Genomic DNA, 27,688 nt, shown 5'->3' with positions numbered 1-27,688 from the left:
GAGCTGATAGCATAGAGAGGGAAAGTGCACCAGCTTGGGGATGGGGCTGGCCTTTCTGCTCTGTTATTTACTACCTGCAAGTAAGTAAATGACAAATGGCTGAACCCTTCTAAGGTGCAGTTTCTTTTTTTTTTTTAACTTGTAGAATGAAATAAAGAGTGTACTTCACAGAGATCTAAAGATTAAGTGAAAGAACGCAGGTGAGCTTAGCACTGAACATGAAAACAGAAGCTATTAGATAATAACCCTTTATGAGGCCACCGGCCTGCCTTTTCCAACACATTGATCTGATCATAGCACTAAGTATCTTACAAAGATTTTTCATTCATTTGACAGTTGTAACAATCCAACTTAAAAATCCCACTTACAATTCCTCTCTGTCCTTTGCCTACAAAATCAGAGCTAAGATCCTGAACAACAGTTACCTTGCCAACATCTAGCCCCTGCCTGCATCTCCACCTTGCTGGACTGGAGCTTTCCTCCTCACGGTCTCAGCCCCAGGCTGGCAGTTACGCACCTGTGTTTACCAGCCAGTGGCTGAACCCATGCAGTTTTCCGCCTTCCTCCATACCAGCCTCACCCTTTCTCCCCTCCTCATTCACCCAATTCCTACTCCTTTTCCAAAGCAGTCAAAGTACACTTCCTCTACAATGGTGCCTGTTTTATTCACCCAATACTTATTGGCTGCCTTCAGGTGCTTGGGCTACAGCAATGATTGTGGCAGAACCTGTCTGAATGAGGCATTCTGCAGTCACAGAGGCCTCTGTTCATGATTGCACCCCAATTGCTGGGTTTGTTTAGCAAATGGTCCCCTGACTAGACCACAGATAAGCCACGTGATCACAGAGCATTGCTTATTTCTGTGCTTTGCAGAGATTGTGCAACTAATACATATGGTATAAGGAGTCCGACAAGAAGATATTTGTGCATTTTCCTTGTTATGCATTGCACTCGCCTGGTTAACCTTAACATCAGCTATTTCTGGCTTTCTCAGTTTACATTCTTATGTAGATGTATCTAAAGTGAAATGACAATGTGCTTCCTGAAAGGAGTTAGTTTCGAAATTAACCTTAAGCTCGCTGCTTTGCAGGTTGATCATCTGCAGGAGGTTATTCATTCTGTGATTCCTGCTCTAGTCACTCAACTAAAATGTCCAATGTGCTCTATCCCCGTTTTCTCACCTGCCAAAATGAAAGTTGCATGTTAAAAGCAAAATGCACAGCTACAGACGCCTGCCTTCCTTCACACTGCATGCCTTTACAAACAGCCTGAGTGCGGCTTCCCTGCAAGGTAGAAATGGGCCTTCCCCTCACTTGCCATATGTTTACCTAGCTTTTCTTCTTGTCATTTAGAAAGGCAATACCTTGTTTGCTCAGCGTGTCAGTATCAGCTGCTTCCTACAAGCCAGCTTCTCAGGCCACTGAGACCACCTTAGAACGTCTATTTCTTCTGAATGCCTCCCCTTCTCCATCACACACACATTCCTTGTGCCAGGCCACTCCAGAGCGGTCCCTTCACGATGGCTTGCAAAGGCCCAGTCTACCTGGGCAGGGAGACGTACTTTCCTGGCTTACTCAGCCCCTTTGCTCCTACTTCTCTGAGCCTGGGCTGCTCCCACAATTTGCTCTCTTACCGTGGACTTCCCTGAGAGATGAGCGACAAGGCGTGTCTTTAGTTAGGTAAGGGTGTATGAGCAAACACGGCTCTGCCACTTCTGAGCAAGTTCAGCGTTCAGTTCAAAGGTGTTGGAAGTCCGACCTCGGAAAAAGTGGGGCAGAATGACCTCCACCTTCTCCCCTACAGTACTTTCAGAAGCACATGTTGAGAGTTAGGTCTAACACCTCTTCTTTATGTGAGGATCTCGCAGAAGACCCTTTCACATTCCTCAGTGTACTAACCGGGGCTTCTTTGTGTTAACACTGACCCGCCACACTCAGTGGCTTCAAGCCAAAGGCATTTCCTGTTTCTCCCCTCTCACATACAGTCTGAGTTTTCTCAGGTGACCAGCAACTCTGCTCTTCACACGCAACAGGGACCCAGGCCCTTTCTCCTGAATGACTTGCCACCCGAAGTGCATGCTTTTATCTTAAGATCAGGGAGAGGTCACCACCTTCTCTAGGTTCCAGCTGGTAGGAAGGTGAAAAGGATCTGTCACTTAAGGTTTCTGCCCTGAGAATGGCATATATCCCTTTAACTGAACTCCCTGTCAACTAGTCACATGGCCACACGAGACAGCACAAGGGGCTGGGAAATAGCCCCTAACTAGGAGGCTCGAGGCCCAGCTATGACCCTATGCATATGTCCAGGAGAGATTCTGGGAACAGTTAGTAGTCTTTAGTGAAAAAGCACTTTTTAAAAATTTCTAACATTTATTTTTTTTCTACCTGTATTAAAAAAAATTATTTATTTACTTATTCTAATTAGGTATATATATGCATTCTGATTCATTGTATACTCTTTCTAACATTTCTAACTTTATATAATTATCTTACTTTAATAAGCAGACATAACAGGAAAAAAATCAGCTATATGTAAAAATGTTAACAAACTACATTTATCTTAGGGCTGAAACAAGCCTGGGAGGTCACTTGGTATTGCACTGACTTGTTGCTGTCAGTCTTCGCCAGGAGGCAGGGGCCTTGCTCGTTGCTGACCCTAATTCTCAATGGTTTCTGACACTTGGGTTTCTAAACAAATCTGTGTGGAAAAAATAAATATATGAAGTTGAAAATCAAACCATAGTGATTTTAAATTACATTGGAACTTATCACCTCTGCTGAGTTATTAGAAGTGGCAGGACAAATTCTGAGGAGCTAATTATAGCAAGTTTCTTTCATGCTTATGTATCACGAGTATAAAGTCTAAACAAGAAGCCTGGACAACTCATGAACAACATATGGTATTTGCACTTCCATTCCAAAAGAAAGGCTAAGAAGGGTCCAAATCATGCAGGGCCAAAAGCCCTATCCTGAATGTGGCTCCCAGATATGAAAAGCAGCACATGTGTGACATTCAGGACCCCTGCAAACATAGACACCTTTATGTGCTGAGAGGTATTACAGGGTCTTTGGCCAGGTCTAAAACTATCCTTTCAAAGACAAAAATGTAACATTTTGCCACCATCCAGGACAAAAGAATAATTAAGACAAATTAAGACTATCAAATTAAGACAGTCCTATCATTTGTAAATTAGGAAAAAATTCATATTGTGGAGTGAGTGGGAAATCTACTCCACCAACACAACTTAAGTAAACGTCATTAAAATAAATTCAGTGACCTTTTTAAAAAAGATTACAAAATTGAATTTATTGAGTTTCACACAAGATGCACTTATAAAATTAGTACTGAATGCCATTATGACAGAAGAAACGAGTATCATCCCACACTCCCAAGGGCATCTGCAAAGGAAACGAAAATCTGAAGATGACAGCACAGTAACAGTCATTCAGGCAGAACCGGCAGACCAAAGCCACACTCTTGCTCTGAGCCGGGCTGTGTTTGGCAAAAGCTCTCTCCAAACCATTCCTATTCACCATGAGCGCTGTTCCTTTTGTTGGTGAGAAGGAGATGGAAAAAAAGGTTTTAAAATGGGCTACACTGAAACATACACAAAGCAATTAAAATGTTCATTTTTAACTTAAAAATACATCTCGGTTTCACAAATGTATGTCTGTACAATCTCTTCAACATCAATCTTCAGATTTCTTTTGTTTAGTGCAAAACATTAAAATTCACTTTTGTACTTCAAATGAACAAGCCAAAGCATTAAAGCTTGCTTTATATTTTACCCAGGATAGACAAATCACCCCCAATTTGCCTTTTGCATAAATATACTTGAAACATTTGCATAAAACAATTTCAAAAATGAAACACCAATGGAAATAAAGTGATCAGTACCATCTTCTGGACAGTTCTGTAATCAGAAGTGGTCAAATTTTTATAGAAATGCTGAAAGGATTCTCAAGATAAAATGGGGTGGAAACAACCTGTCCTGTAATGTAGGCTGTGACAAGCAGTAAAGCAGAAGTGGAATCTTAATTTCCAACAAAACCAAAAAGCACCCTCTGATTGCTGTTCCCAACATCCACAAACGCCTCACACACACAGATGGGCGTCCACACCCAGACACCCCCATTCACTTTCACAAGGGGTCCTCTCCCAGCACAGGCTGGCCTACAGTGTAGGTTCGGCCCCTGGCACCTGCCCATGCAGAACCCAGACCCCGCCTGGGCACAGGTGCACTGCTGACGAATGAATGAAGAATGCATCTTATAAGCCCAAGCAAGAGGATGATGCCTGATCCACTTGGAATATTTACTTTGAAACTGTTACTTAAAAAAATCCAGTTAAAGTTGATAGTTTTGAATTTTGTACACTGACAATTTTTCAGCCTATTCAACACCGAATCCTTTAGCTGATGAAATGATTAGTTTTAAAGCAAAACCAGTTAACTATACCTTAAAGTTAACACTGCTCTGCCTTTTCAGTAAAAAAAAAAAAAAAAAAAAGTGCTTTTTTATAAGGAAATTTCTATTTTATCCTCTGCAATTAAATGAAACACAGCTCACATTTTGCTTTAAAGAGTAAACTGAAAAATTATAAAACATTTTCTCAGTGATGCATAACTTTCATTAATTAATTATTTTCTTTTAAATAAATGAACTGGCTTAGGGCGTTTTTTTTTTTTTCTCTATAAAACGCTACTATTCATCATGTCTTATTTAAGGTAGCCTTTTATTCTGATTAATTCAGATATATCTTCAAGGATTATTCTGGTGGTAAGAACATTTATCTTGACTTATGTTTAATAATTTTAATGCTTTGGCAGATGAAGTAAAGTCTGAGAACTGTCTATGAAAATGGTGCGGCTGGAGAGTCATCATGGTAAGAGCTCCACAGCTGTCCAGGTGTACATCTGCATTTTGAAGAGGCCTGGAGACAACGCCATACTCTAGGAGCCCAAGTGACAAGCCAAGAGCTCTTGCTCCTGGCCACACAGGGGAAGTGCTTGTCTCCGTCAAGTTTCCCAGAGTCGAGGCCGGAGGTTGCTGCTGTTCCGTGATCTGACCTTTGGCCAGACCACATTATTGGAGGAGAGATACTAAGATTTGCTTGCCATTAATAATTTAAGTTTTTAAATAAATATTCAAGTGCCATGTTTAGCATCCGTCTGTCCTGGCAGCTCAGCACTTGCTGCCCAGGGCCAGCATCCTCAGCACAAGCCACGGAATTCAGTCAATTCGGTTTCCACAAATTGTGAACCTGTCTATCTCTAACAAATCTTTCTTTGAGGATCTGTGTTTTAATTCAGAATTTTCCTGCGTTATGTCCTTTTCATCACCATCTGGAGTTGTCAGAAACTGATCAGAACTGCTGGTCACAAGTAGTGGTATGACATTTTCCTTCTGATGAGCAGGCTGGCTGGTGACTGAGGCAGACAGGTTTTCCTCTGTGGAAAGTCCTATGGAAAAGGAGAGCCATTGAATTAGAAAACAGGTTCCCCTCAATTCACAGTAACCATGAGCTCCTCAATACCTGTGTTTTCAATCGTGCTGAAAACAGTGTCCATCTGCCCTCTTTGGAAAAAACAAATGACCAAAGTGCACACTGGATAAGCAGCTGTGATTTACAATAAAACTCAGAAGCTGCCCTACTGCTCACTCAAGATTTTCTGGAAGGGTGCATTATTTTGATCACGTCACACAAAAAACACTGTAACCCTGTTCTGAAGAGACCCAACTCTGATACCAAGGCTATTTCCTAAATGGCCATATCCTAATGTGACTGTGGCCAGATCTGAAAAACCAGCCCTGGCTCCTCCACTCAGGCTGCTGTAGTCATTGTAGCTAGACAGAGGGCAGAAGCACTGCTCCAGAAGTCCAGGTCAGTGGGGAAACCCACCCATCACCCAGTCAAGTCCCCAGTGTTTGTTTTAAGCCACAGGGATCCCCGAGCGTGGCCCTGAGGACAGTGGGGCTGGGCTTGGGCATGAACATTTAATCCTTTTGAGATTGTCTTCTTTGGGCCAAAAAAGGAACTGCTCACAAACTGCACCTATTACAAGTGCGATGAGTTTTGCCATCTGCATACACCTGTTGAACCACGGCCATCAAGGAGGCAGTGTATGCACCCAGATGCCTCTTGGGGTACCCTCCCTCTAGCCCTGCTGTATTCTGTTTCTTTTAGAATGAACGGGGTTAACTCTGACCCTGTCTTGAGCATGGCCCCCATCTACCCTTTCCCTGCCTGACTTCATCGCCCTCCAGAATGGACTCTAAGTCTGTGGTCTCCTGACCTCTAGGACATTCTTTGCAGACACTGGTCTAATGTGTACTGCCCACATGAGCCCTGACCGACGGCCTCACATTTTATATGCTTCCAAGTTTTATCTTCCCCCGTTAGAATCCTCTTTAAACAAGACTGACACTTATTAATTTCTTACTATACATAAGAGAACGTGTGCAGACCCATTATGAGCTATCTAGTTAGGTGAAATAAATGCAATCTTACTAACAATACTCGATATATTCTTTTTTTTTTTTTGTATGTGGGGGTAGGGGATTAAACTCAGGGGCACTGAACCACTGAGCCACACCCCCAGCCCTATGTTGTATTTTATTTAGAGACAGGGTCGCACTAAGTTGCTTGGTGCCTCGTTTTTTGCTGAGGCTGGCTTTGAACTCTCCATCTTCCTGCCTCAGCCTCCTGAACAGCTGGAATTACAGGCATGCGCCATTGCGCCCGTTCAATATGTTCTTTATAATGGAAAAAATTAATTTCAACTTTCTATTCCAGCTGCTCAGCTCCCCATGAGGCACATGCAATGAGCACAGCCTTTGCCTCTGCCCAGACTCTGGCCCAGCTGTCTCCCCTGCCATCGAGAGCTCCCCAGTCGCAATACAGAGCTGCCAGCTCTCTGGAACCTCCTCAGGCCTCTGTGACTTCAGGTAACGCTGGCCCCTTCCCTCAGTGTCCTTCTCACCAGACCCCACATGGCCTATTTCCTCTCATCCTTCAAGATATAGTCCAGGCAAGGCCAGCTCCAGGAAGAATGTGCTCCCATGCCCACCAGTCCTCTCGCCCATCTGGTTCTCACTTGTGTCACCTCGCACTGGCGTGGAGGTTCACCTGCATTACCCCGCACTTGCTCCATGCATTTAAAAATAAATCATATAAACTCAAAGTCGTATGAGCTGACACCTATGTTAAGAGGGATGCCATCCAATGCAAACATTGAGCCTGGCCTCTGCCCTTCCTTGGAACCCTCAGGCAGATACCTGGAACCACCCTCGCTCTCCTCTCTTCCTCACACTGTACCATCTACTTACCAGAGTCCTTCCCTCATCTTCCAGACCTACCAGAATGCGGCCAGGCCTTCTGCTCATGCCACCAGACCCTGCTTTGCCAGGCAGCCTCCGCTCTGCAGCTGGCCTGGGTTACTCTCCTGAGTCTGCTGTCCACCAACTTGAGAATGATCCTCTGGGAACACCAGCTGCTCGTCCACCATGCTAAACCCTGCCTTGGCTCCTTCCCACTCTGAGACCAAGCTGAGGTCTCACAAAGGCCTGGCCTTTGTTGTCCTTGAATCCACCAAGCAGCTCTGCTCAGCGCCGTCCCCACAGCCACAGCTCTTCCCTTTGAGGGTCCACCTCAGCTCCCTGCAGCTTTCCACCGAGCCACCTGGCAAGGTGCACACTTTTTTCTCCCCACCCCCTCCCGACCATGTAGCATAAGCTCCACCAGAGAGGGGAGCTGCCATTCCCTGCAGATCCCCTGGACCTGGCATGTAACGGGCTCAGAGGTACCTACTGACAAATGAACGAACCAATGTAAAAACTCAGAGCTCTGTGTCAGTAGATCTGTGACGAGATCTAAAATACAACTGTTAAAAAACCCAACTATTTAAAGTGAAAAAATTCTTTAAAGTCTGCTACACGTTGTCAAACAGTGACTTTCATTAGAAAGAGTTCAGACAACTGGCTGAAAATGGTTCAGGGGTGATGAAAAGCAGCACATGTACCTTGTGAGGGTCTGCATTTGTTGTGTGGTTTGCTGGATGGTTTGCCCGGAGCGCTGGCTGGGGGAGGGTCGAACAGCTTGTCCTCCATTTTGGCCTCCTTCACATACTGGCAGGACTTCCCCAACAGCACGATGCTATTAAGTATTTTCAGGGATATCAACCTAACAATGGAAACAAAACAAATGACCGCTGTTAGAATTCATGGAAATACCACGCCTGCCATCTCCTACTGTTGCTAATAGGAAGGTGGGCCTGGTGAGAAGGGGTGGGCCCATGAGCCAGGACCTAGCAGAGGACACAAGTTCCTCAACCAACGCCCAGAGTCCCCAAAGCTTCTGTCACCAGGGAAAACTTTTGATAAAGTCCTTAGTTCTGTGCCATTAATCATTACCAGTTAGAGGTCTTCCCACTATTAAGTAATTTAACATTTATTCTCTTACTACAAAACAAATACATTTAATACATGCAGATGAATAAGAAAGAAAATTGAAAAATAACGTCAATCCCTGTGGCATCTGGTACCCTGTCCTTCAGTGTTTGCTCTGGGCACACATCCTCTTGTTCTTTCTCACTGTGCAGAAATGGGGCCCTCACAAAGCAGGAGGGGACTGGGAACCCCCAACAGGACCCAGAACACCAACATGGGGTCCTGCATGGATCTGAACTCTAGTTGGTGATTTCTGCACACACAATTCCAACTAACCAAAGGTTTTCAGGTATTTATACATATGCTTCACTTCTAGTTTTGTTTATGTGAAAAAAAAAAAAACCCATTAGAACAATTAACTTGTTAAACAAAGAGGAGAACAATTACAGCAAAACCACTTGATAAACTTGGCACATGCTGACTCTGAGGGGTGAGAATTTGTATGAGAACAGGAGGATCTCTTGTTTTTTAACGTCAAAAATCTGAAAAGAGTTAACTTAATAAAGTAATATTGTCCCCTCCAAGACTCATGCTGAAATGCATTCCCATTATGAGCTATTATGTGGTGGGACCAGGGGATTAGGGCTCTGCTCTCTTGAATGGGTTAATGGGATACCTCAAGAGGGAGTCTGCTATTAAAGCCACTTTGATTAGGTCTCATACTTGCTCCCAGTCTCTTGCCATGTGATGCTTGCATGGCCTCAGGACTCTGCCAGCAAGAAGGAATCATCAGATATGACCCCCAAAACTTGAACAAGAACTGTGTGACAAAATAAATCTCTTTTCTTTATAACTTACCCAGTCTGTGCTATCAGCAACAAAAAACAAACTAAGTAAAGCAGTTTTGTGTTCATTCAATAGTAAATGGTATGCAACCTGATCAGAATTATGTCTTGCTGTGGGCACCACCGCCACCAGCCATTTAGCCTCAACCCAGATCTGTAGGGTGAGGGCCCAGATGGGCACTGTAGGTGCTGGCACGCATATTTATTGCTCCAGGTGCATGGGGGAGAACTGACTGTTTCCTGGCTGCTTCGACAGAGTGTCTTGTGCTGCACCTGCCACAGACCAGCAGTATGTGGGTAGCAGGCAAATGCAGAAAACACTCAAACATGTAACTGAAACCTAGGGATGTCCCTGGAAAGCAGACTTCATCCTCGATGAGGCCCTTTGGGGATCTATAGCTGGGATGATCTTGCTCTGCTTATTCACCCCCCCACTCCTCTGGAGATGCTCAGATCTGAGCCCCCCAGACTAACACTCCTCAGCACTGGCTCCTATGCACCCTTCATAAGCCAGGGTGGGGACAGGCTGCTCAGTTTTCTTTTTGAGTACTACACCCTGATCCCAGGCTAGGCTACTTGTATCATCAGTTCACTTCTTGAGAAAACCGACAGCGACAAAACTGCCATTTCATATTGTTATTTTCTTCTTACCTTTTACGACTTATCTTAAACAGTGTGAGTTTCACTTTCTGTATATCTTCCCCAACAGAATATGAGCTACCTCAAACCAAGAGATCTGCAGGTAAGGTTCAGCCAGCAGATGAGAAATGCCATTCCTGCTTCACTCCTGAACTGATCTGACATGGCGCTAGAGTGTGCTAATAGTTAAATGTGGCAATACCAAAAGGTCAAAGATGTTTTTAAACATGGAAAAAAGTCAGACTACAAAGGTTGACTTTTTTTCATAAAAGAAAATATGGGGGAAACATACTCTTAAGCAAAAAGGGCTTAGAGTAAGCCTCCACTGAAGAGTAAAATAAAATCTAAAGCACACAGAGAACAAACGCATGATGTAGGCACTACTCACTTCCATTGCATCTTGCATTTATTTACACTTAAAATCATTTTCAGGAATAGGCCATCTTACCCAAAATAGAAGAGTATGACACAGGCATATGACAGGATTCCTTGCACTTTAATTGAGCTTGTTACAACTCTGATGAGCTAGCCAGAAACACAACAAAACACACAGAAAAAACACAGAAGGCTTATTAGTTAATGTTTAAATAGAAGATTTCAGCATGCTGATTTCAACACTGTAGGCACATGCCTGTGACCTTGGTCTAACTCCAAGGACAGCTTTAGATCTGCCAGTCCCTGTCAGGACCTGCCTGCGCATGACAGCTTCTGGTGGACTCAGTTTCTTCAGGCAAGTCTGGGATGTGGACTATCAACTCTCTAAAGGCAGACCTTAACCTCGCGCACTTGACTGATGCCTCTGCTTGTACCTGACAGATACGCTGATCAGCTGATTTTTATAACCACTTCTGGAAAGCCTAAATGAATTCATCTTCTCACCCTGGTTGCTACCAGAGCTGGATGGACCCACGTGGTGGGCACTTCCCTGTCTACCATCCTTAACTTCTTCAAGAATTCCCAATAACTTGCAGGGAACATGGAGAAAAGGGAACCTTCGGAAGTTCATACTGTTTAAAAAAATCTAAACACTATTAACAAATAAATTACTTAAAGGTTGGGAAAACTTCTCTTCTGGATAATTACAATTAAATACCTATTTTCTTACTTATCTTGCAGAAACACAGAAATAACAGCATTATCCTTGGAATTCTGATGAATAAATCTGGCTGCACCAGTCAAGGGGGAATGTTTACACATTTTAGATGTGCCCACAGATGAAGGCCCAGTGGGACGACTACATGGAAATTGAGAATCAGGAGAAAAACTGCTCATCCAGTAAAGTAGAGCTGTTTAATGGAAGAGTCTAGCAGGGTGTCTTAAATATCATCAACATACATTCTTAAAGATATTTTAAAACACAGGATTAGTTAGGGGGAATGGATGTGTTCAATAAAGTTTCACTATGAGGAAAAAAATGGAAGCCCTCCCCTGTAACAGCCTCTAACAGGAAAATGACTGTTGCCATTTAGTCCAACACATTCTGCAAAGTCAGGGAATCCACATTTACCCTCGCAACTGCATATATCATGTTCCCAATTGTAGAAAACAAATTAGAAAAAATATTCTATTCTGTCAATCTCTTAAACTTTGACCCAATATTTTTTCTTTAAAATCTTCCATTTTCCCCAAATTCTAAGAGTTCCTTTTCCTAAGCAAAAACCTCCTGCTTTGTAATGGAATAACAAGCTATTTATGTAATTAAAAATATTTAGAACGTGGTTATCTGGAAAGTCATATTGACATTTAAGTAACATAAAATCTATTCTTTAACCATCATCTGAAAAAGGATAGGCAAGCTGGTCTAAGATTCAGCTGGCTGCACCACAATTTGCTGATACATTTCCCAGTTGATTTGCCCAAGACTGTTTCTATAAGGGAACTTCAGATGCCTTTTGGCAAAAAGATGGTCAAGTTTGTTTTGACACAAGAACAGGTAGTCAAGAAGGAACATAATCAAATACAGGTACAGTCAGCAAATCTTAATTAACATTACAGTCCAATGTAGCTAGCAACTATTTATAAGACTGTGCTGAGAAGTTCATTAAAAGGATCAGAGGTGGCAACTTTTTTAGAGTTGATTTGAATTTCAGAACTATTTTTATTTTAAAAATGGTATTTCCTATGCATAACAGCAGGAATTTTCAATGAAATTAAAAAAAAAAAAAAAAAAAAAAAAAAAAACTTTAGAAGTGGTGATTACAGCTGGGTGTGGTGGTGCATGCCTGCAATCCCAGTGGCTCGGGAGGCAGGGAAAGGAGAATCTTCAGTTCAAAGCCAGCCTCTGCAAAAGCAAGGTGCTAAGCAACTCAGTGAGACTCTATTTAAATAAAATACAAAATGGGGCTTGGGATGTGGTTCAGTGGTCAGGTGCCCTTGAGTTTAATCCCAGTACAAAACAAAAACAAAAAACAAACAAAAAGAAGTGGTAATTACAGCAGATACCAAAATATGCCCTCATTGGGCACACTGTAGTTGGCTTCTAATGTTTTAATAACTACAAATACCATTGCAAGTGCTTAGCCTTGCCCATCAATCACTGCATGCCTTTCATAACTATCTCCTTAGGATAAATTCCTAGAACCAGAATAACTGCATCAAAGTTGAACACTGTCAAATTGCCCTCTAGCAATGTTGGATCAATTTATGTTGTAACCACTATGCATTCCAGTGGTCATGTCAATGTCCACCGCTAGAGATATCTGTTGAAAAAGAAAAATCTCTGCCAAAAGAACAAAAAAGAATATCCTCACTTTTAGAAAAGCCACTTACAAAAACAGTTCCTTCTTTACCACTTCATCTGAAAGAATAATGCCATTATTTAAAAAAAACAAACTTCTTTTCTTCCAAGTTATTTAATTTTTAGATCCTATCCCTCTGAAGCAAACTTACTGATAATTTATTAATGTTATATAATGATGACTATCTCATTTAAATACAGACACACATACTGAACTTACTAAAACAGCCAGTGGGAGAGGAATAAAGCCCATCCGTCGTGCTACCGAGTCACTGTAGTCAGTGTACGCCTGCAGAGAAAGGAGAGGAGGGTTCAGATTCTCTGGAATTTAACCAGCATTTAAAAAGTACTGTTCACTCATCCCAGCACATGTTATAAACAGGTGAGGCTATGGACAGGAAGAGAACCTAGTGCCTGTTCTGTAATTTAATAAGATGATGTGGAAATCTAATTGTTCACAAGAAGTTTTAAATGCAAAATTGTGTGTTACAGTGCTATAAAAATCACCCACTATGTAATATAAGCACTATTGCTGTGTAAATGCTTATGTACAGAACAGAGGTAAGCAGAAATGTGGTTTTCCTTTAACTAATATTTTGTGCTAAATTTAACCATTGTTGTTAAAGGGACTATGCCTTAGATAAAATGCTCACATTTTTCTGTCGGCTACTAACAAGGTCAAAAGCAAGGCTGGCTCTGTATTCACTGTAGACCTAAAGACAAATAAGAGAGAAATATTCAGTAATCTCATGCAAATATACCATGTGGAAAGATTTAGACTTTGTAAATAAAATGTTCAATAATTAACCAGGAACAGATGCTAATGACCAGACCTCTGAACACGGACTATTTGTCTTCCTGAAGTAAAGGTAAAACACAGCCTCGATTTCCCTGATCTACTATATGCATAGGCTTTTTAAAGGGTTCTTTTCAAAAAGGAATAAATATTCAATGATTTATGATCCAGAGAGTTTAGAATTTGGGGAAGCGAATATTTTAAAAGTAATGCATGTGTCAAAAAGAATTTTGAAATTTTAAATGAAATGAAGAATTTAAAATGAAAGTTTAAATGAAATGCTGAGTGTGGTGGAACATGCCTATAATCCCAAAGACTCAGGAGGCTGAGGCAAAAGGACTGCAAGTTTGAGGCCAGCCTCAGAAACTTAGTGAGACCCTGTCTCAAAATAAAAAACAAAAACAACAACAACAAAAAAAGGGGGGGGGGGCTGGGAATGTGGCTTAGTGGTTAAGTGCCCCTGGGTTTAATACCTGGTACAAAAAAAAAAAACAGTTATGATAATCACCTTCTTAGAAAAATGGATGCCAACATTAATATTGATAGGGAACAGAGTAGTGCTACAATTACAAGTGCACTATAAACTCGTTTCCACTAAAAATTGCACAAAATACCTGAAGCTTATTAAATTTGACTTCAGATGCAGAGAAAATGATCCTATGAAAATGGAATTATTCTCTACTGAGGCCAAGAAAGGAAATGGTAAAATCACTTCATCAGTAAAAAATTTCCTAACCATACTTTCTTCTAGTATATCAAATCCTTCAGAAACTCACGATCAAATCTTTGAACTGTAGCAACTGCATTCGATTTTAAGTCGTTAAACAATAAGTGTCAGAGTAAAAACTGTAAATTAAAAGTACAACTCAATAAAATCCAGAAAACTATTAAACTAATACTCATTTAGGACAAAGCCAGGAACGTCTCAGGAACCTCTTCTATGGTTTACTATTTATACAAATAAGCCTACAGCCCCTATTTCCGGAAATTCTACAGAATATGATTGCAATGTAAAACAAATTCTTTGAAGTTTCATCAAGTACTTTCACAAGAAAAATGTATGGTTTGAATTTAGGAACCAACTGATAATCACAGAAAAAAAATCAATTTTGAAATAGAAAATATTTTAAAAGCTACCCTGAGAGAAGTTCTGATGTCTTATTTTTAAAATAGACACAAAATGATTTTAAAACTGAAGTGGACAGATAGTGATAGTGGTAACAGTTTATGAAGATTTTGAGTTGGTGACATCTGAGCTCAATTCCTAGCTGAGCTGCACATTTCCAAGCATGGAATTAGGGCTGTTCAATACTGAAGCAAAACCATTCAGTAGTGTAATAATTTTTACAAACTTAAAATTACAATATTAACTTTAAAGTAGTAGTTATATCCTATAATCTCCGTAAACACAATAAACCTAAATTCATTAAGAACTTCATAATATTAAGCAGTAAACTCTGAACACTGAATTGCTTATAGAAATACATACATCTGCAGTAATGTCATTGAACTTGGTGATAAAGGCATGCTTTACAATGTCCACAGCAATTTCTGAGGCAATCACCATACAGACATCTGGAAACAGCACCCAGAGATGATCTATACAGTATAGAGAAAAGACAGATAAGTACATCTCTTAATATGAGCAGAATCCAACCTAAAATCTCTACAGGGCAAAACTTAGTATTTCAGTTAAACCTTTATCAAAAAACAAACAAACAAACAAAAAAACACAACATTTTACCAATTTTAAGGGCAATTCATCCAACACATAGTCACTCAGTATTTTCTGTGTTCCTAGCACTGCTTTGTCCGCAGGCCATGTTGCCTTTGAGGAGCTGACACCTGGGCATGACCAGGTTAGGCAGGTTCCTTAGGAAAGCCTTTTAATTCTGTAGTTGCCTCAGTTGACAGTAAAGAGCTCACAGAGATATGCTGGAGTCAACTGAGCACATCTTTTCCTTTTTGATTTAAAGATACTTAACGATCATTTATTTCACTGTCATATGGATGCAACTTCTTGTTATCTGCTAACATTTATGATATTTACTAAAATATCAATTCAGTACTAAGTAGCTGATAAAAATAATACCCACAGATAACCTCCTAAGACCTGGAGGAAGGACTTAAGAGTGGGACAGAACAAGAAAAGGATGGCTGGAAACGCTGGCGAAGACCCATGGAGACCAAGGACCTGGTGGCTGCAGCTGGCCACGCGCTGACGATGGACGCCAGGCACTGTTCCGAGTCTGGCATCATGGTGAGGCTCCAGAAACCAGGGGACCTCTTTCAACAAGAAACTCTGCAAGTTTCTTCTTCTTTATTTTCTGCAGGTCTGGTGACATCTGAACTCAACTCCTAGCTGCACTGAACACTTCCAAAGCATGGAACTAGGGCTGTTCAATACTGAACAGAGGCCTATACTACTGATACCTATCCCCAGTCATTTTTATTTTTGAGACAGGGTTTCTCTAGGTTCCTGGGCAAGCATTGAACTTGTGATCTTCCTGCCTCATCCTGAGTAGCTGAGTTCAAAGGCATGGGCCACAGTACCCAGTTGTTTTTAATTATATTTGTTCCAATTCCCTGATCTACAAAATAAGGATATTAGAAGTTGTCTACATTCCATTATGAGAATTAAATAAGATTAGAGTATATAGCAATGTTCCTGGCACACAAAATAGCTTGTTATTTTTTGGTTATTAATTATCCTGGGCACTTAGTAAAAGCTTCTACAAATGGTATTTTGGTTTTAAAAAAAGCTAAAATAAAAGAATGAAGGATCCACCAATAAGCACAGTGTCCCTTTGATCATTTTATCTTCACAGTACTGATGAAGGAAACTTAAGATAACCCGTTGAAAGTCACAGTACAAATGAGAACATTACTTCGAACATGGAGGTGTTAAGAAGCTTGAGTATTTGTCCTTTTGTGTAACAACTCTGTTCTGGGATTAATGACCCCACCTGGGGTCTGTGGGCTATACATATCCACTCTGTTTCATGAATACTGCTGACCTACTGATACTACCATTCATTAAAAGATTCCAGGTACACAAAGAATGTGTGTGTGTGTGTGTGTGTGTGTAGGACATTCCCTGCCACAAATTACGTGGCTTTTGGGTGTATTTAGATTAGAATGCATACCACTTAAGATCGATCATTTGAGGGGCTGGGAATATGGCTCAGTGGTAGAGCGTGCATGTAGCACATATGAGGCCCTGGGTTCAATCCTCAGCACCACATAAAATAAATAAAATTAAGGTATTGTGTCCAACTACAACTAAAAAATAACTATTAGAAAAATATTTTTAAAAATCTATCATTTGATGTTATAGTTTCTTTAAGAATGTAACTTCTGGAAACTTATTTCCAAGATCAAATGTATATTTTATTTTGTATTTCTTTCTGATTTTTCAAAGGTACCTGGAAATAAGCAATGAAATAAAATAAATTAATAAAAGGTACTGGATGCCTAGAACATCCATGATATTGGGAGTGATAAACAGAATGCAAAGCATGGCCAGCATCGTTAAAAACTGTTTGTTTTTTTTTTTCAGCACTGGGCGAAAAAATTCTCAATTACTTGAGATATCTGATTGTTTCCCACCCAGCCCACTTCAGTATCGTAACAGCCTATTTTTCTCCCCTACCTGAGTCCAGCATTAAATGTCTTTGCACTTCTGATATTTGCCACAGTCCCTTGCCTTGTGCCTGGCCCTCTGCACCTGCTTGGGTAGTGTCTGCTGAAGGAGGGTGAGAATTCATGGACTGTGTTAACTTCCTGTGAGCCTGAATTCAGAGATACATGAGGAACAAAATCTAGTGCTTTACATTATAATTCTTTATCCCTATTTGGCCTAAAAATTAATAGTGAACAGGTAAAACACAAATATTAAGGAAGAGCACAGAATCCTCCAGTCAACTGTGAAAATGTCAGTGTGTAGGTAACCACGGCTGAGTGAGGCCCAGGGCTGACTTCAGAGCAGGGTCTGCTCATCCACCACTATGTAGCTCCAGAGTCAGAGAGGCTTTTGGAAAAGATAGAATCCAACCACACCAGAAATCCCTGTCCATTTTCCTTTCTAATACCCAAACAAACAACGCCAGCCCTCCAAAATTCTCTGTAGTATTCATTTTATTCCATGTGAAAGAAAGATTTTGGTTTAAGAGTAAAATCACAAAACACTAAATTTGGTAAGAGCTAGTTACCTGGATTCCAAGAAAACTGCTCCATGTTCCTTAAACATACTATCAGCAAAAGCACATAATTTGTGAATCGTTCCTTGATATCTGAAAAACGAAAACAAACATAAGTACTATAATTCATATAGATAATAATACAGTACATATCTAAAATAGTTCTGTCAAAATCTGATGAAATTATTATGCTACATACAACTGTCTGCAAAACAAACAAAAAAACCAAAAATGAATCACAGAATCTGTGAGGCACTGGTTCCAGGAACCTGTATTTACAAAATCCAAGAAGCTCAAGTCTCTTATATGATAACAGTATAGTATTTGCATATAACCTACTCATATCCTTTCATATACTTATGTAAATGCTCTGTGAATATTTACACTGTATTATTTAGGGAATAACTACAAGAAAAAAACCCTATAATATTCCGACCAGATGTCATTTTTTGTTGCAGAATATTTTTAATCTGTGATTGGCTGAAACCTTGAGAGTAAAACTCAAATCGAGGGATGACTGCACAATATATACACACACACATAAACACACACACACAATGATGCAAAATTGGTAAGCATTTATTTCTTTTGGCAACATAATTCTTGTCTAAAAATTCAAGTTTTCTTTTTTTTTTTAACCTTTATTTTATTTATATGTGGTGCTAAAACTCAAACCCAGTGCCTCACACATGCTAGGTAAGCGCTCTACCACTGAGCTACAACCCAAACCCAGAAATTCAAGTTTTCTATAATACTCAAAAAATATTCAAACCATCAAACTGTTCAGACTTGGTCATTATTAAATCTTTCCAATGACCTCTGGGGACTTATGACAACTGTTTTCATTTTACGAAAGGAAAAAAGAAGCAGACAGTAAAACACAAGAATTTGAGTAACATAAAACCCTCATGTCCCAGACGACTAATCTGGCAAACAGTAAGTACATAAGTACTGCCCTGATGAATCCCTTAGCTAGGAGAACGCTGGCATCACAACAGCATTTCTCAGAGTATATGTAGAACTTTGGGAAAAAAAAAAAACCAATTAGATTTCACAATGATACTTACCATAAATTAGTATACTACCTACTAATACTACATACTAATTTATGATAAATATCATTGGTCAGAATGAATTTAATACAAGCAAATAATTAAATTCTTGTCAAATGCTGGTTTTCACATTTCATCTTTCAGCTGTTATTTTCTAAGATACTATGTAGTTGAGTGATGGACAAACTCGATCTGGCTGCAGTAGGTGTGCATGCCCATGTGGGTTTCTGTTTAATGGTGGGGGCTGTGGCCAGAAACATAAAGCAGCCCACCTGAAAAGCTCTAGTATATCCTTTAGTCATTTCCATCTATTCTGCCACCTTAGCAACATTGTACTCTGTATTTTAATACCAATTTCATGGCCTATCATTGGTGCCCTTTTCTTCCACAGCAGAACTCTGGGCTCTGGCCATTACTATCTGTGTCTTCCCTAAATCTTCAGAGTCTTCAGGAGGTTGCTGAGGCCTTCCTTTGCAGAGTAGCTCAGTTCTTTGAGATGGGCTGGAGTTGCACCTCTATTGCCTTGAAGCCAGTGGGCACAGACTGCTGTTCTCTTTAGGAATTCTAGTGTTGTTCCTTATGTGAGACCATGTTCTGGGTGTAAGCTCAGAGCAGTGAGTCTCAAGGTGCAGAGCATAGATGTGACTCTCAAAAGGCAGGATACAAATAGAAGGAAGCACATATGAGGTTTTTAAGTATGTGAGTTTTGCCTAGTTCTAGATCAACACATCCAGTTTATTTTGTGATTTCAAAGGGGCCATAGGTTTAACTAAAGTTTGCCCTAGAATAATTGCTATCAAAGTGTGACACAAAATATATTCTTTGTTATTTAACTACAGTTAATTTTAGATTTTAATTCATGGGATTAAATTCAAAGGTACATTGGAATTGGAATTCTGTACAATTAACTATTTACAAAGTTGTCTCTACCTATGTGCTATAAGGCCTTTCTAATTTTCATAAACAATATTAACAAAGAAATTTATTTATTTTTGACCTGTAGGATATGGCTTATTACATAATTCTCTGGAAAGAAACTGCCTTGAGAAATTTAGAACATCATTTGAAACAACCCAAAGGAACTTTTATGAACTCTAATAAAATAAAGCAAAAACAAGAACAACATTTAAATTAATTACATCTGATTCTTGAATACATCACACTACTGACATGGAGAAAATGTGCAGTCATTCCAATTCTAAGCATGCTGATGAAAGGACAAAACACATCTTACTAGGGGGATACTTAAGAGAAAAATGATTTTAGAAAAGCATATTTCAAAATGATAGACTTATAAAATTCTGGTAGACAAATGCGATTTTATAAAATGAAGAATATGCACGATGTTAAGTTTAAAGATTAAAAAGGAAAGAACCACCACAAATAAGTATATTTTGATTTCAAGAACTCATTTATTAGTGGATGTGTAACCGATGTGATGCTGCAATCTGTATACGGGGTAAAAATGGGAGTTCATAACCCACTTGAATCAAAGTGTGAAATATGATATGTCAAGAACTATGTAATGTTTTGAACAACCAACAATAAAAATTAAAGACAAAAAAAGAACTCATTTATTGCGCACAGCTCAAATGTTTTTTAAAAAAGTTTTTGTTTGTAATAAAATCTTATATAAACAATGAAATGAAAATATATTTATATACCATCTCATTTCCAGAACAGTAAGGTTTTCAGTAAGATTAAACTTACATAGATTAAAAATCACAGCTTCTATAATGGGAATGTCTTCTCTTGCCTTTACCAAGGAACTTAAAGCAGTGGAAAGCAACCCTTTTAGGACATTCCTGACATTCTAATCAGGCAGCTCCTTTGCCCGCTGGAGTACCACTAACAGATACACATCAACACACTTAGAGCTGCAGTCCAACTGGGAAATGAGTGACTACCCCTCCCCACAACAGCCTTCAAACTGATGGCAGCCTTCCAGGCTTGTTAAGAGGATTAACTCTCCTGAAGGATCATTCTGAATGCAGTTCACATTATTAACAGGCAAAATTTTTCATTTTAGGCTTTCAAATCGAAAAGCCCTAGGTCCCACATTCAGCTGGTGCTTAAAATGAAGTGAGAAAAAGGATTAACTGTTAAAAGTCTGGTTTTATTAATTAAACTCAATTTCACTTGTCCTCAGACAATTCCTATAAAGAAAATGTATGTTCAGCTAATGTTGGAGGAATAAAGTCATTTTAAAACTCCCAAAGTCTTCCACATTAACCCAGGGTAAGAGACAGAACCTTATGCTACATATCTGGTAACTCAACTTCTCAGGGAGAAAAAAAATAAATCACAGGAAAATGCACACACAAAGATACAGTGCTGGGCACACCTCATGGTATGGCCATGACCTAGTGCAGAGAGGGCAAGAGCTGCAAAGGGAGACTCCTCATCCTCCCCTTTAACACCCAGTACTATTTGCAGTATTAGCATGATTGCCTAGGGCAGATTCTTGGGGTTTTAAAACTACCTTAGTATAAAGTTAATTTCTTATAAGAAATGAAGGAGTACAATGCAGACACTTTGTACTATAACATTAAGTATTTTATTTAACAATAAAAAGCAAAACTTTTTGTCCTAATTACTAACCATTTTAATCTGTAATAAACTCCTGAATTTTTTCTGAGCTGATATGAATACCTGAACAATACGTCATTTTTTTTTCAGAATTTAAAAAAAACTGAAGTATTGAATTTCTAATCTCTCTATGCTAAGAGGTTGTAATTTGGGAGATCTGTTTATGAAAGAGAGAAAAGAGATACTAATGATACAAAATGCTAGTGGCCAGATTTAAAAACCATTCACAATTTCCTTATAATTTTAAAGCCCGGATATATGATGACTGAAAACTTTTAAAACTTAAAATCTATGTAAGGGCACATACTCAAAGCAGGCTATTGATATAAATTAATAAAAACATAATTTCTGCAAAAAATAAACTTCTTACAGTTCAATCGATATGTACTATGGTTAATTATAAGCTACTAATCTTGACAACAAAATGCCTCCCTTGAGCAGCCCCCTTCTCCTTCCCTTTCATTCAGAGTCACAGCACTTGGCCCCACATGTGAAAGGAAAGAAACATGAACATAGAGACAGCACCTTCTGTGCTCAGAGCTCTGAGGGCTAAGGCTCATTGTGGTCCATGAAATCATCTGGACTTGTTAATTTTCCATTTGCTCTTGTGATCCCTTGCCTAATTTTCTCCTACAATGCTAAACATTTTTTATTTTTTTGCTTTATTATCTTCATCTGCTATTATTTTACTTGTCAAATACAGAGCCAAAATTACATAGTGAAATACAGATCTTAAGTATACAATTTGCTGAGTTTTGAAAATGCTTAATCTGTGTTGCCAATCTTCTAATAAATATGCCAAAGAGTTCTCTTACCCAGAAAGTTCCCTTATACCCCCGCATCAGTGCCTGTTCCCAATCAGAAGCCAGTCTTATTTCTATCATAAACTGTGTCGGATCATAAACCTCAAATAAATGAAACCCAATAGTATGTACTGTGTGTGTGTGTGTGTGTGTGTGTGTGTCTGGTTTTATTTTCCTGAACACAATGCTTTTGAGATAGACATAATAGGATGTATAATTAGTTCATATTTTTTCTTTCACTGTTGAGTAGTATTCTATGGTCTATTTTCCTATTAATAGACATTTCGGTTTTTGGCTATTGTGAATAAAGCTGCCATAATAGTTTGCAATGCTGGAATTACAGCATTGCTGTTTAACTATATCAAGAAAGAAACTGCAAAGAAATTTTCCAGAGCAGTTGTAGTATTTTACATCCACACCATACTGCCTGAGTGTGTCAGGTAATCCATATCCTCATTAACTGCAGGCACTGTCTGGACACCAGGGATCCTGGTGGGTGTGCTGTGATCCTTTGCCTTTCCCTGGTGATGTTTTTTCTAATAATGGTAAATACCTTTTTATGGGCTTCTTGGCCATTTATACATCTTTTACAAAATGTCTGATCTAGTCTTTTGCCCATTTTAAAATTATTTTTTCATAACTGATTGGTAGAATTTGTAATATATTCAGAAAATAAAAAATACAGTTTGCTGTATAGATGTCACTCTTTCAATAGTTTTTCATTTTCTTAATTTTTTTTTCCTGGTACTGGAGTTGAACTCAGGCACTTTACCACTGAACCACATCCCCAGCACTGCCCCTACCCCATTTTTTCTGATTTTGAGACAGGGTCTTGCTAAATTGCTGAGGCTGGTCTTAACTTGCAATTCTTCTGCCTTAGCCTCCAAGTCACTGGAATTACAGTTGTGTGCTACAATGCCTGGAATTTTTTCTTAATTTTTTAATTGAGTGTAAGTCTTTAAAGTTCAATTTATTTCTTCATATGGTTAGTGCTTTTTGTGCATCCTCTAAAAATGTTTGTCTACACAAAGATTGAGAATATATTCTCCTAGATTCTGTTTTAGTGTTGATAATGTTCTAATGTTTTATAGCAATAAACCATATTAAATTAACTTTTTTAGGAGGGGGTAGGGTCAAAAATGTTTTTTAACCTTTATCCAAATCAGCTATATTTATGGCAGTCAACCACTTTGAATCAATTTTAATTAGAACTGCAAGTAGAATCTAATTGTACATACCACTATTTGACATTTGAAAGAGATTGTTCTTTTCAAACTTCTTGAAAACACTTCCTTTAATTTCAACAAACTGAAATGGAAAACAGAAATATCTTTATCATTGTAATAGTTTCAAAAATCGATTTGCTATATATAAATACTTCCTGGAGAATAAATATTATACAGAACAAAACACTTCATTTCATCTACAGTATCACCCCACAGTACTTTATAATCCCCAATGTAAAGTAGAACCTCATACTTACGTTATTAGACATCATGATAGTGAGCAGGGACTTGTTGTGTGAGTTGAAAGCTACATTTAGTGTTGTTGCCTGAACCATTATGAGAATCGCATGCAAAACTAATGGAATGTCAAGGAAAAACCCAAAATTTATTTCCATATTATTGATAGATAACACTAGAAAATTCTGAAAGTGAATAATGGAGAAATGACCATGCTTCCTAAACCAAATATATGTATTTTATTTTCTTCATAATTTCCCTGTCTGTTGTAGTTGACAAAAATTTGATAGGAGAAAAGGAATGCAATCCACATGAAAGAAGCCAAAGCAGAAAGGAGCTTCTGTGTATCCGTTTACTTAGACCCCAGTCCTCCTAACCAGTACGGTTCTGCTTTTTCTTCATCCCTGGAACGTGGCACAATGCTTGTGAAACATAACCTCAAAACAGCTGGAAAAATAAATTTATGGAATAAATTATCATAAATACTGAAAGAAGAGACTTAGAATATACATTCTGAATTAAGGTAATTTGAATTTAATAAGAAAAGAACATAAAAGCTGGTCTGGAAGTGATTGTCTTCTCTTTTCTTCAGGTAACATGGATTGTTAAGATAGCAAGAAATGTCTAAAAATTAATATGCTTTTTCATCTGTCATGCAGAATTCTATTCATATTACATATGGAACAGTTAATATGTTATCTAAAATGGTAACTGCTTTACTCCACTAAAGCTGGAACAAGCTTCTGCCCTAACAGGTATCTTTCCACTTAGCCCTTAACTTCTCAAATATGAACCCAATTTCTTCTAAGTGTCACTCTTTGACACTAAGAAAGACTGTGAGTGAGTCCTAACTTCACATGGAACTCCAGAGTAGGCATGCTTGGTGCGTGAATATGTGTGGGTACATGCACACACACAGACTTTAAACCAGGGATACAAACACACACACATACATTCTTATAAAGAATTCACGCCATAAAGAATATTACTCAGCCATAAAGAAGAATGAAATTATGGCATTTGCTGGTGAATGAATGGAACTGGAGACTATCATGCTAAGTGAAATAAGCCAACCCAAAACCCAAATGTTCTCTCTGATATACAGATGCTGACTCGCAATAAGTGGGGTAGGGAAGAAGGGAGAAGGGGAGGCTCACTGACTGCAGAAGATGGAATGGGGGAAGGAAGAGGGGATGGGAATGTGAAAGATAGTAGAATGAATCAAACTTAACTTTCCTATGTTCACATATGAATACATGAACAGTGTAACTCTACATCACGTACAACCACAAAAATGGAACGTCATACTTCATGTATGTATGTCAAAATGCATTCTACTCTCATGTATAACTAAAAAGAACAAATAAAAAATAAAATTAAAAAAAAAAGAATTCACAGACTTAAAAATAACGCCAACAGCCAGGGCCGGTGGTGCACACCTGCAATCCCTATGACGGGAGGCTGAAGCAGAACGATGGCAAGTTAGAAGTCAGCCTCAGCAATTCAGTGAGATCCTGTCTCAAAACAAAAAATAAAAAGAGGTGGGGATGTGGTTCAGTGGCACAGCACCCCTGGATTCAGTTATACCACGAATAGTAATTTTCCAAAAGTTCAAAGGGTCGTTGTAAACATGAGGCTCTTTAAACTCATTTCCAATTTCTATTAAACCAATTTCTCAAAAGGAAGCAGGTATTTTAACTTAATCTTCTGGATACACACATATATCTTTAAATCTATGAAACAACAATCCAAAAAAAAAAGGTAGAATACGTGCTGACTGCTGGAATTTTCAACAAATTTAAAAGGATACAGACATAAAGAACTGCCATGAAAAAATGAGGGATCACCCCGATGTGGGCTCTCTTTCTCTCCTTAGGCTCTGTTGCTGTCCAGTAGAGGGCATCCAGGATATCTTGTCCAAATGATGAAAACAGGCGGTCAGCAACCTACAGAGAAACGGCAAAAGACACTTCTTCACATGCCCTAAAACATGGTACAATTCAGTGTCACGAATCATCTGTGGGCTGTACGTGGGTCACCATGCATAGAAGCTGATGAATAGAGACATCTGGTATCTGGGAATGGTCAGTGGACATTTCCTCTGGTCAATTGCCCAGGGACAATGTGAATCTCTTTCCCACTCTGCCACGGCCCACACAGCACCTGAGATGGGTGTGACCTGCCAAGATGTCAATCAATCTGCTGACTGCAAGAGATCACAATGCAAGACTCCACCCTTGAAACCTTATCCCTGCCTTAAATAAACCACTTATCCCCTTAAATAAACCACTAAAGATATTTTCCTTTTGTCTAGTTCCAGAACCCATGTGGACTAGATCTATCAGGGGCTTTATAGTCTGTAAATATATTTCTGAGTATATGTGTTTTGTTACTTGCTAATTACCTGAGATTGTAGGTGGCTTGGATTCCCCTGGGCAGAAAGAACCCCACAAAGAGACATTGGCCATCATCCTCTGCCCTGAAAATTCAGATGCAACTCGAATACTCAAGACCTGCCTAATGATTTTTTTTTAAATACTAGTACTAGGTAAAGTAAAGAAAGGGGATCTTTATTTACTTATTCATTCATAATTCTTTATTCTCTGGCACATAGTAAGTACTCAAATATTTTTAGGACTTGAATTAGAATTTGTTCAATTTGCTGTTCATAACAAGAAAAGTCTTATATAGTGTCAATAATGAAAGTGGACAGGCACATCAAAATCATGGTGCCTCTGGTTTTACACTTTAAACTCAGCTTCAAACTTAAATTTAAGGACAACTATATCAGCTAACTCACTCTATGCACACCTAATATTTGTAAACAATGCAGTTGTATTTTGCTTGACATTTACTATATGGAATTTAAAATCTACAGATTTACTTCCTAAAGACATTTCAGGTATTGCTCTTCTTGAACTCAATGTTAACGCAGACACATGAGAAGAGGGAAGAACGGTATCACGCCACCTGGGAGTCAGCCAAGTGCCACCTCCTACGAGAGGCCCTTCCCAGACTGCCCCATCTTCTTGTGGCCCCCACGGCCTCCACGCATTACCTTGGTCTTTCTCATCAGTCTTCATGATTTTCTCACATTTCCTTGTTCACTGGCCCTCTCCCACCATACAGCATAAGCTCCAGAGAACAGGCTCCGCCCACCCCCATCTGAGAGGCCGAAGACTGCACAGCATGCAGGCCCTGCAGCTGAAAGTACTTGCTGACAAACACTCCTGAGGGAGCTCTCACCACATGCCAGACTCTATGCTAAACTCTTTGTATTGTCTCATCCAGTCCCATAACTTCCCTAATATCTCTACTCTACAGATGAAAAGTTGATTATAGATAATCGGCAATCAGTAACCAAGCCCAGAATAACCAGGTAATAAGAGAAAGCATCAGGAATAGATCAGGAGGGAGTTTGTCTCTAGACCTAGAACCTGGACTCTTACCTGCTACACTTAAGCCATATCATCAGGTAAGGTTACAAAGTTAACTATTTAAGCCATTTAAATTGGCAATTTGTGCATCCTTTTCCATGACTCACTTTCTAATAACAGCAACAACACTACCCTGGAAAGGGCTCTGTTGAGTGAGGAGATGCACACATGAAGTTTGGTGGCAGGAGAAGCCCTTATTTATGCCCTGCAGTCGCTATGAGGCTGGGCAGTATGGGAGGTCAGCAGGGCACTGGCAGGAGAGCAGATCAGCAGTAGCAGAAGAAGGGCAAGGCTCAGGCCTATGTTTCCATGAGAGGGTGGGGAGAGGCTGGGCAGCCCTGCTTCACAGACTTCACTCATACCCAGCTTTCAGCAACCTTTGCCCCTAAGGGGGCAAAGCAAGTGCACAGGCAACCAGCCTACAAACAGGAAGCTGGGTGTACACAAGGACAGCAAGGCTTCCATGGCTTCTGGAGAGACATGGGAAGCCCTCACCTGCATAGTAAGGCATCAGGAAGGCCTGCTGCCCCATGTCACTCCACCTGTCTATTTGTCAGGGGAAATGTCCTCATAGTAAGTTAAAAGACAGACCTTATAATGGTCTAAAAACCCCAGGTGGCTGGGGATGTAGGTAAGTGGCAGAGCATATGAGACCCTGGATCCCCACTGAAGAAAACAAAAGGTATAGGAAAATGTAATTTAAATTCCAAAATTATTATATAACCTAGTATAGCTATTTTT

General features: G+C 39.5%; 1 protein-coding gene across 1 annotated transcript in view; it reads right to left on the bottom strand.

Moving 5' to 3' along the window:
• Window positions 1-3,278: 3,278 nt before the first annotated feature.
• Tapt1 (transmembrane anterior posterior transformation 1) overlaps window positions 3,279-27,688 on the bottom strand; it is a 54,946-nt gene continuing 30,536 nt past the window's right edge. The window contains exons 5-14 of the mRNA XM_046423736.2: window positions 25,321-25,456; window positions 23,531-23,628; window positions 23,286-23,355; window positions 17,616-17,696; window positions 14,894-15,003; window positions 13,262-13,321; window positions 12,829-12,897; window positions 10,320-10,396; window positions 8,021-8,181; window positions 3,279-5,461 (exon numbers count right to left, since the gene is read on the bottom strand). Coding sequence (XP_046279692.1) covers window positions 5,232-5,461; window positions 8,021-8,181; window positions 10,320-10,396; window positions 12,829-12,897; window positions 13,262-13,321; window positions 14,894-15,003; window positions 17,616-17,696; window positions 23,286-23,355; window positions 23,531-23,628; window positions 25,321-25,456 — 1,092 coding nt within the window. The 3' untranslated portion in view covers window positions 3,279-5,231. The remainder of the gene's footprint in view (window positions 5,462-8,020; window positions 8,182-10,319; window positions 10,397-12,828; window positions 12,898-13,261; window positions 13,322-14,893; window positions 15,004-17,615; window positions 17,697-23,285; window positions 23,356-23,530; window positions 23,629-25,320; window positions 25,457-27,688) is intronic.

This window comes from Marmota monax, unplaced genomic scaffold (genome assembly GCF_021218885.2).
Source record: "Marmota monax isolate L192 unplaced genomic scaffold, Marmota_monax_Labrador192_F-V1.1 WCK01_AAM20220418_F8-fsc00009, whole genome shotgun sequence".
Classification (NCBI taxonomy): Eukaryota; Metazoa; Chordata; class Mammalia; order Rodentia; family Sciuridae; genus Marmota; species Marmota monax.
This window is presented reverse-complemented; position numbering and strand designations above follow the sequence as displayed.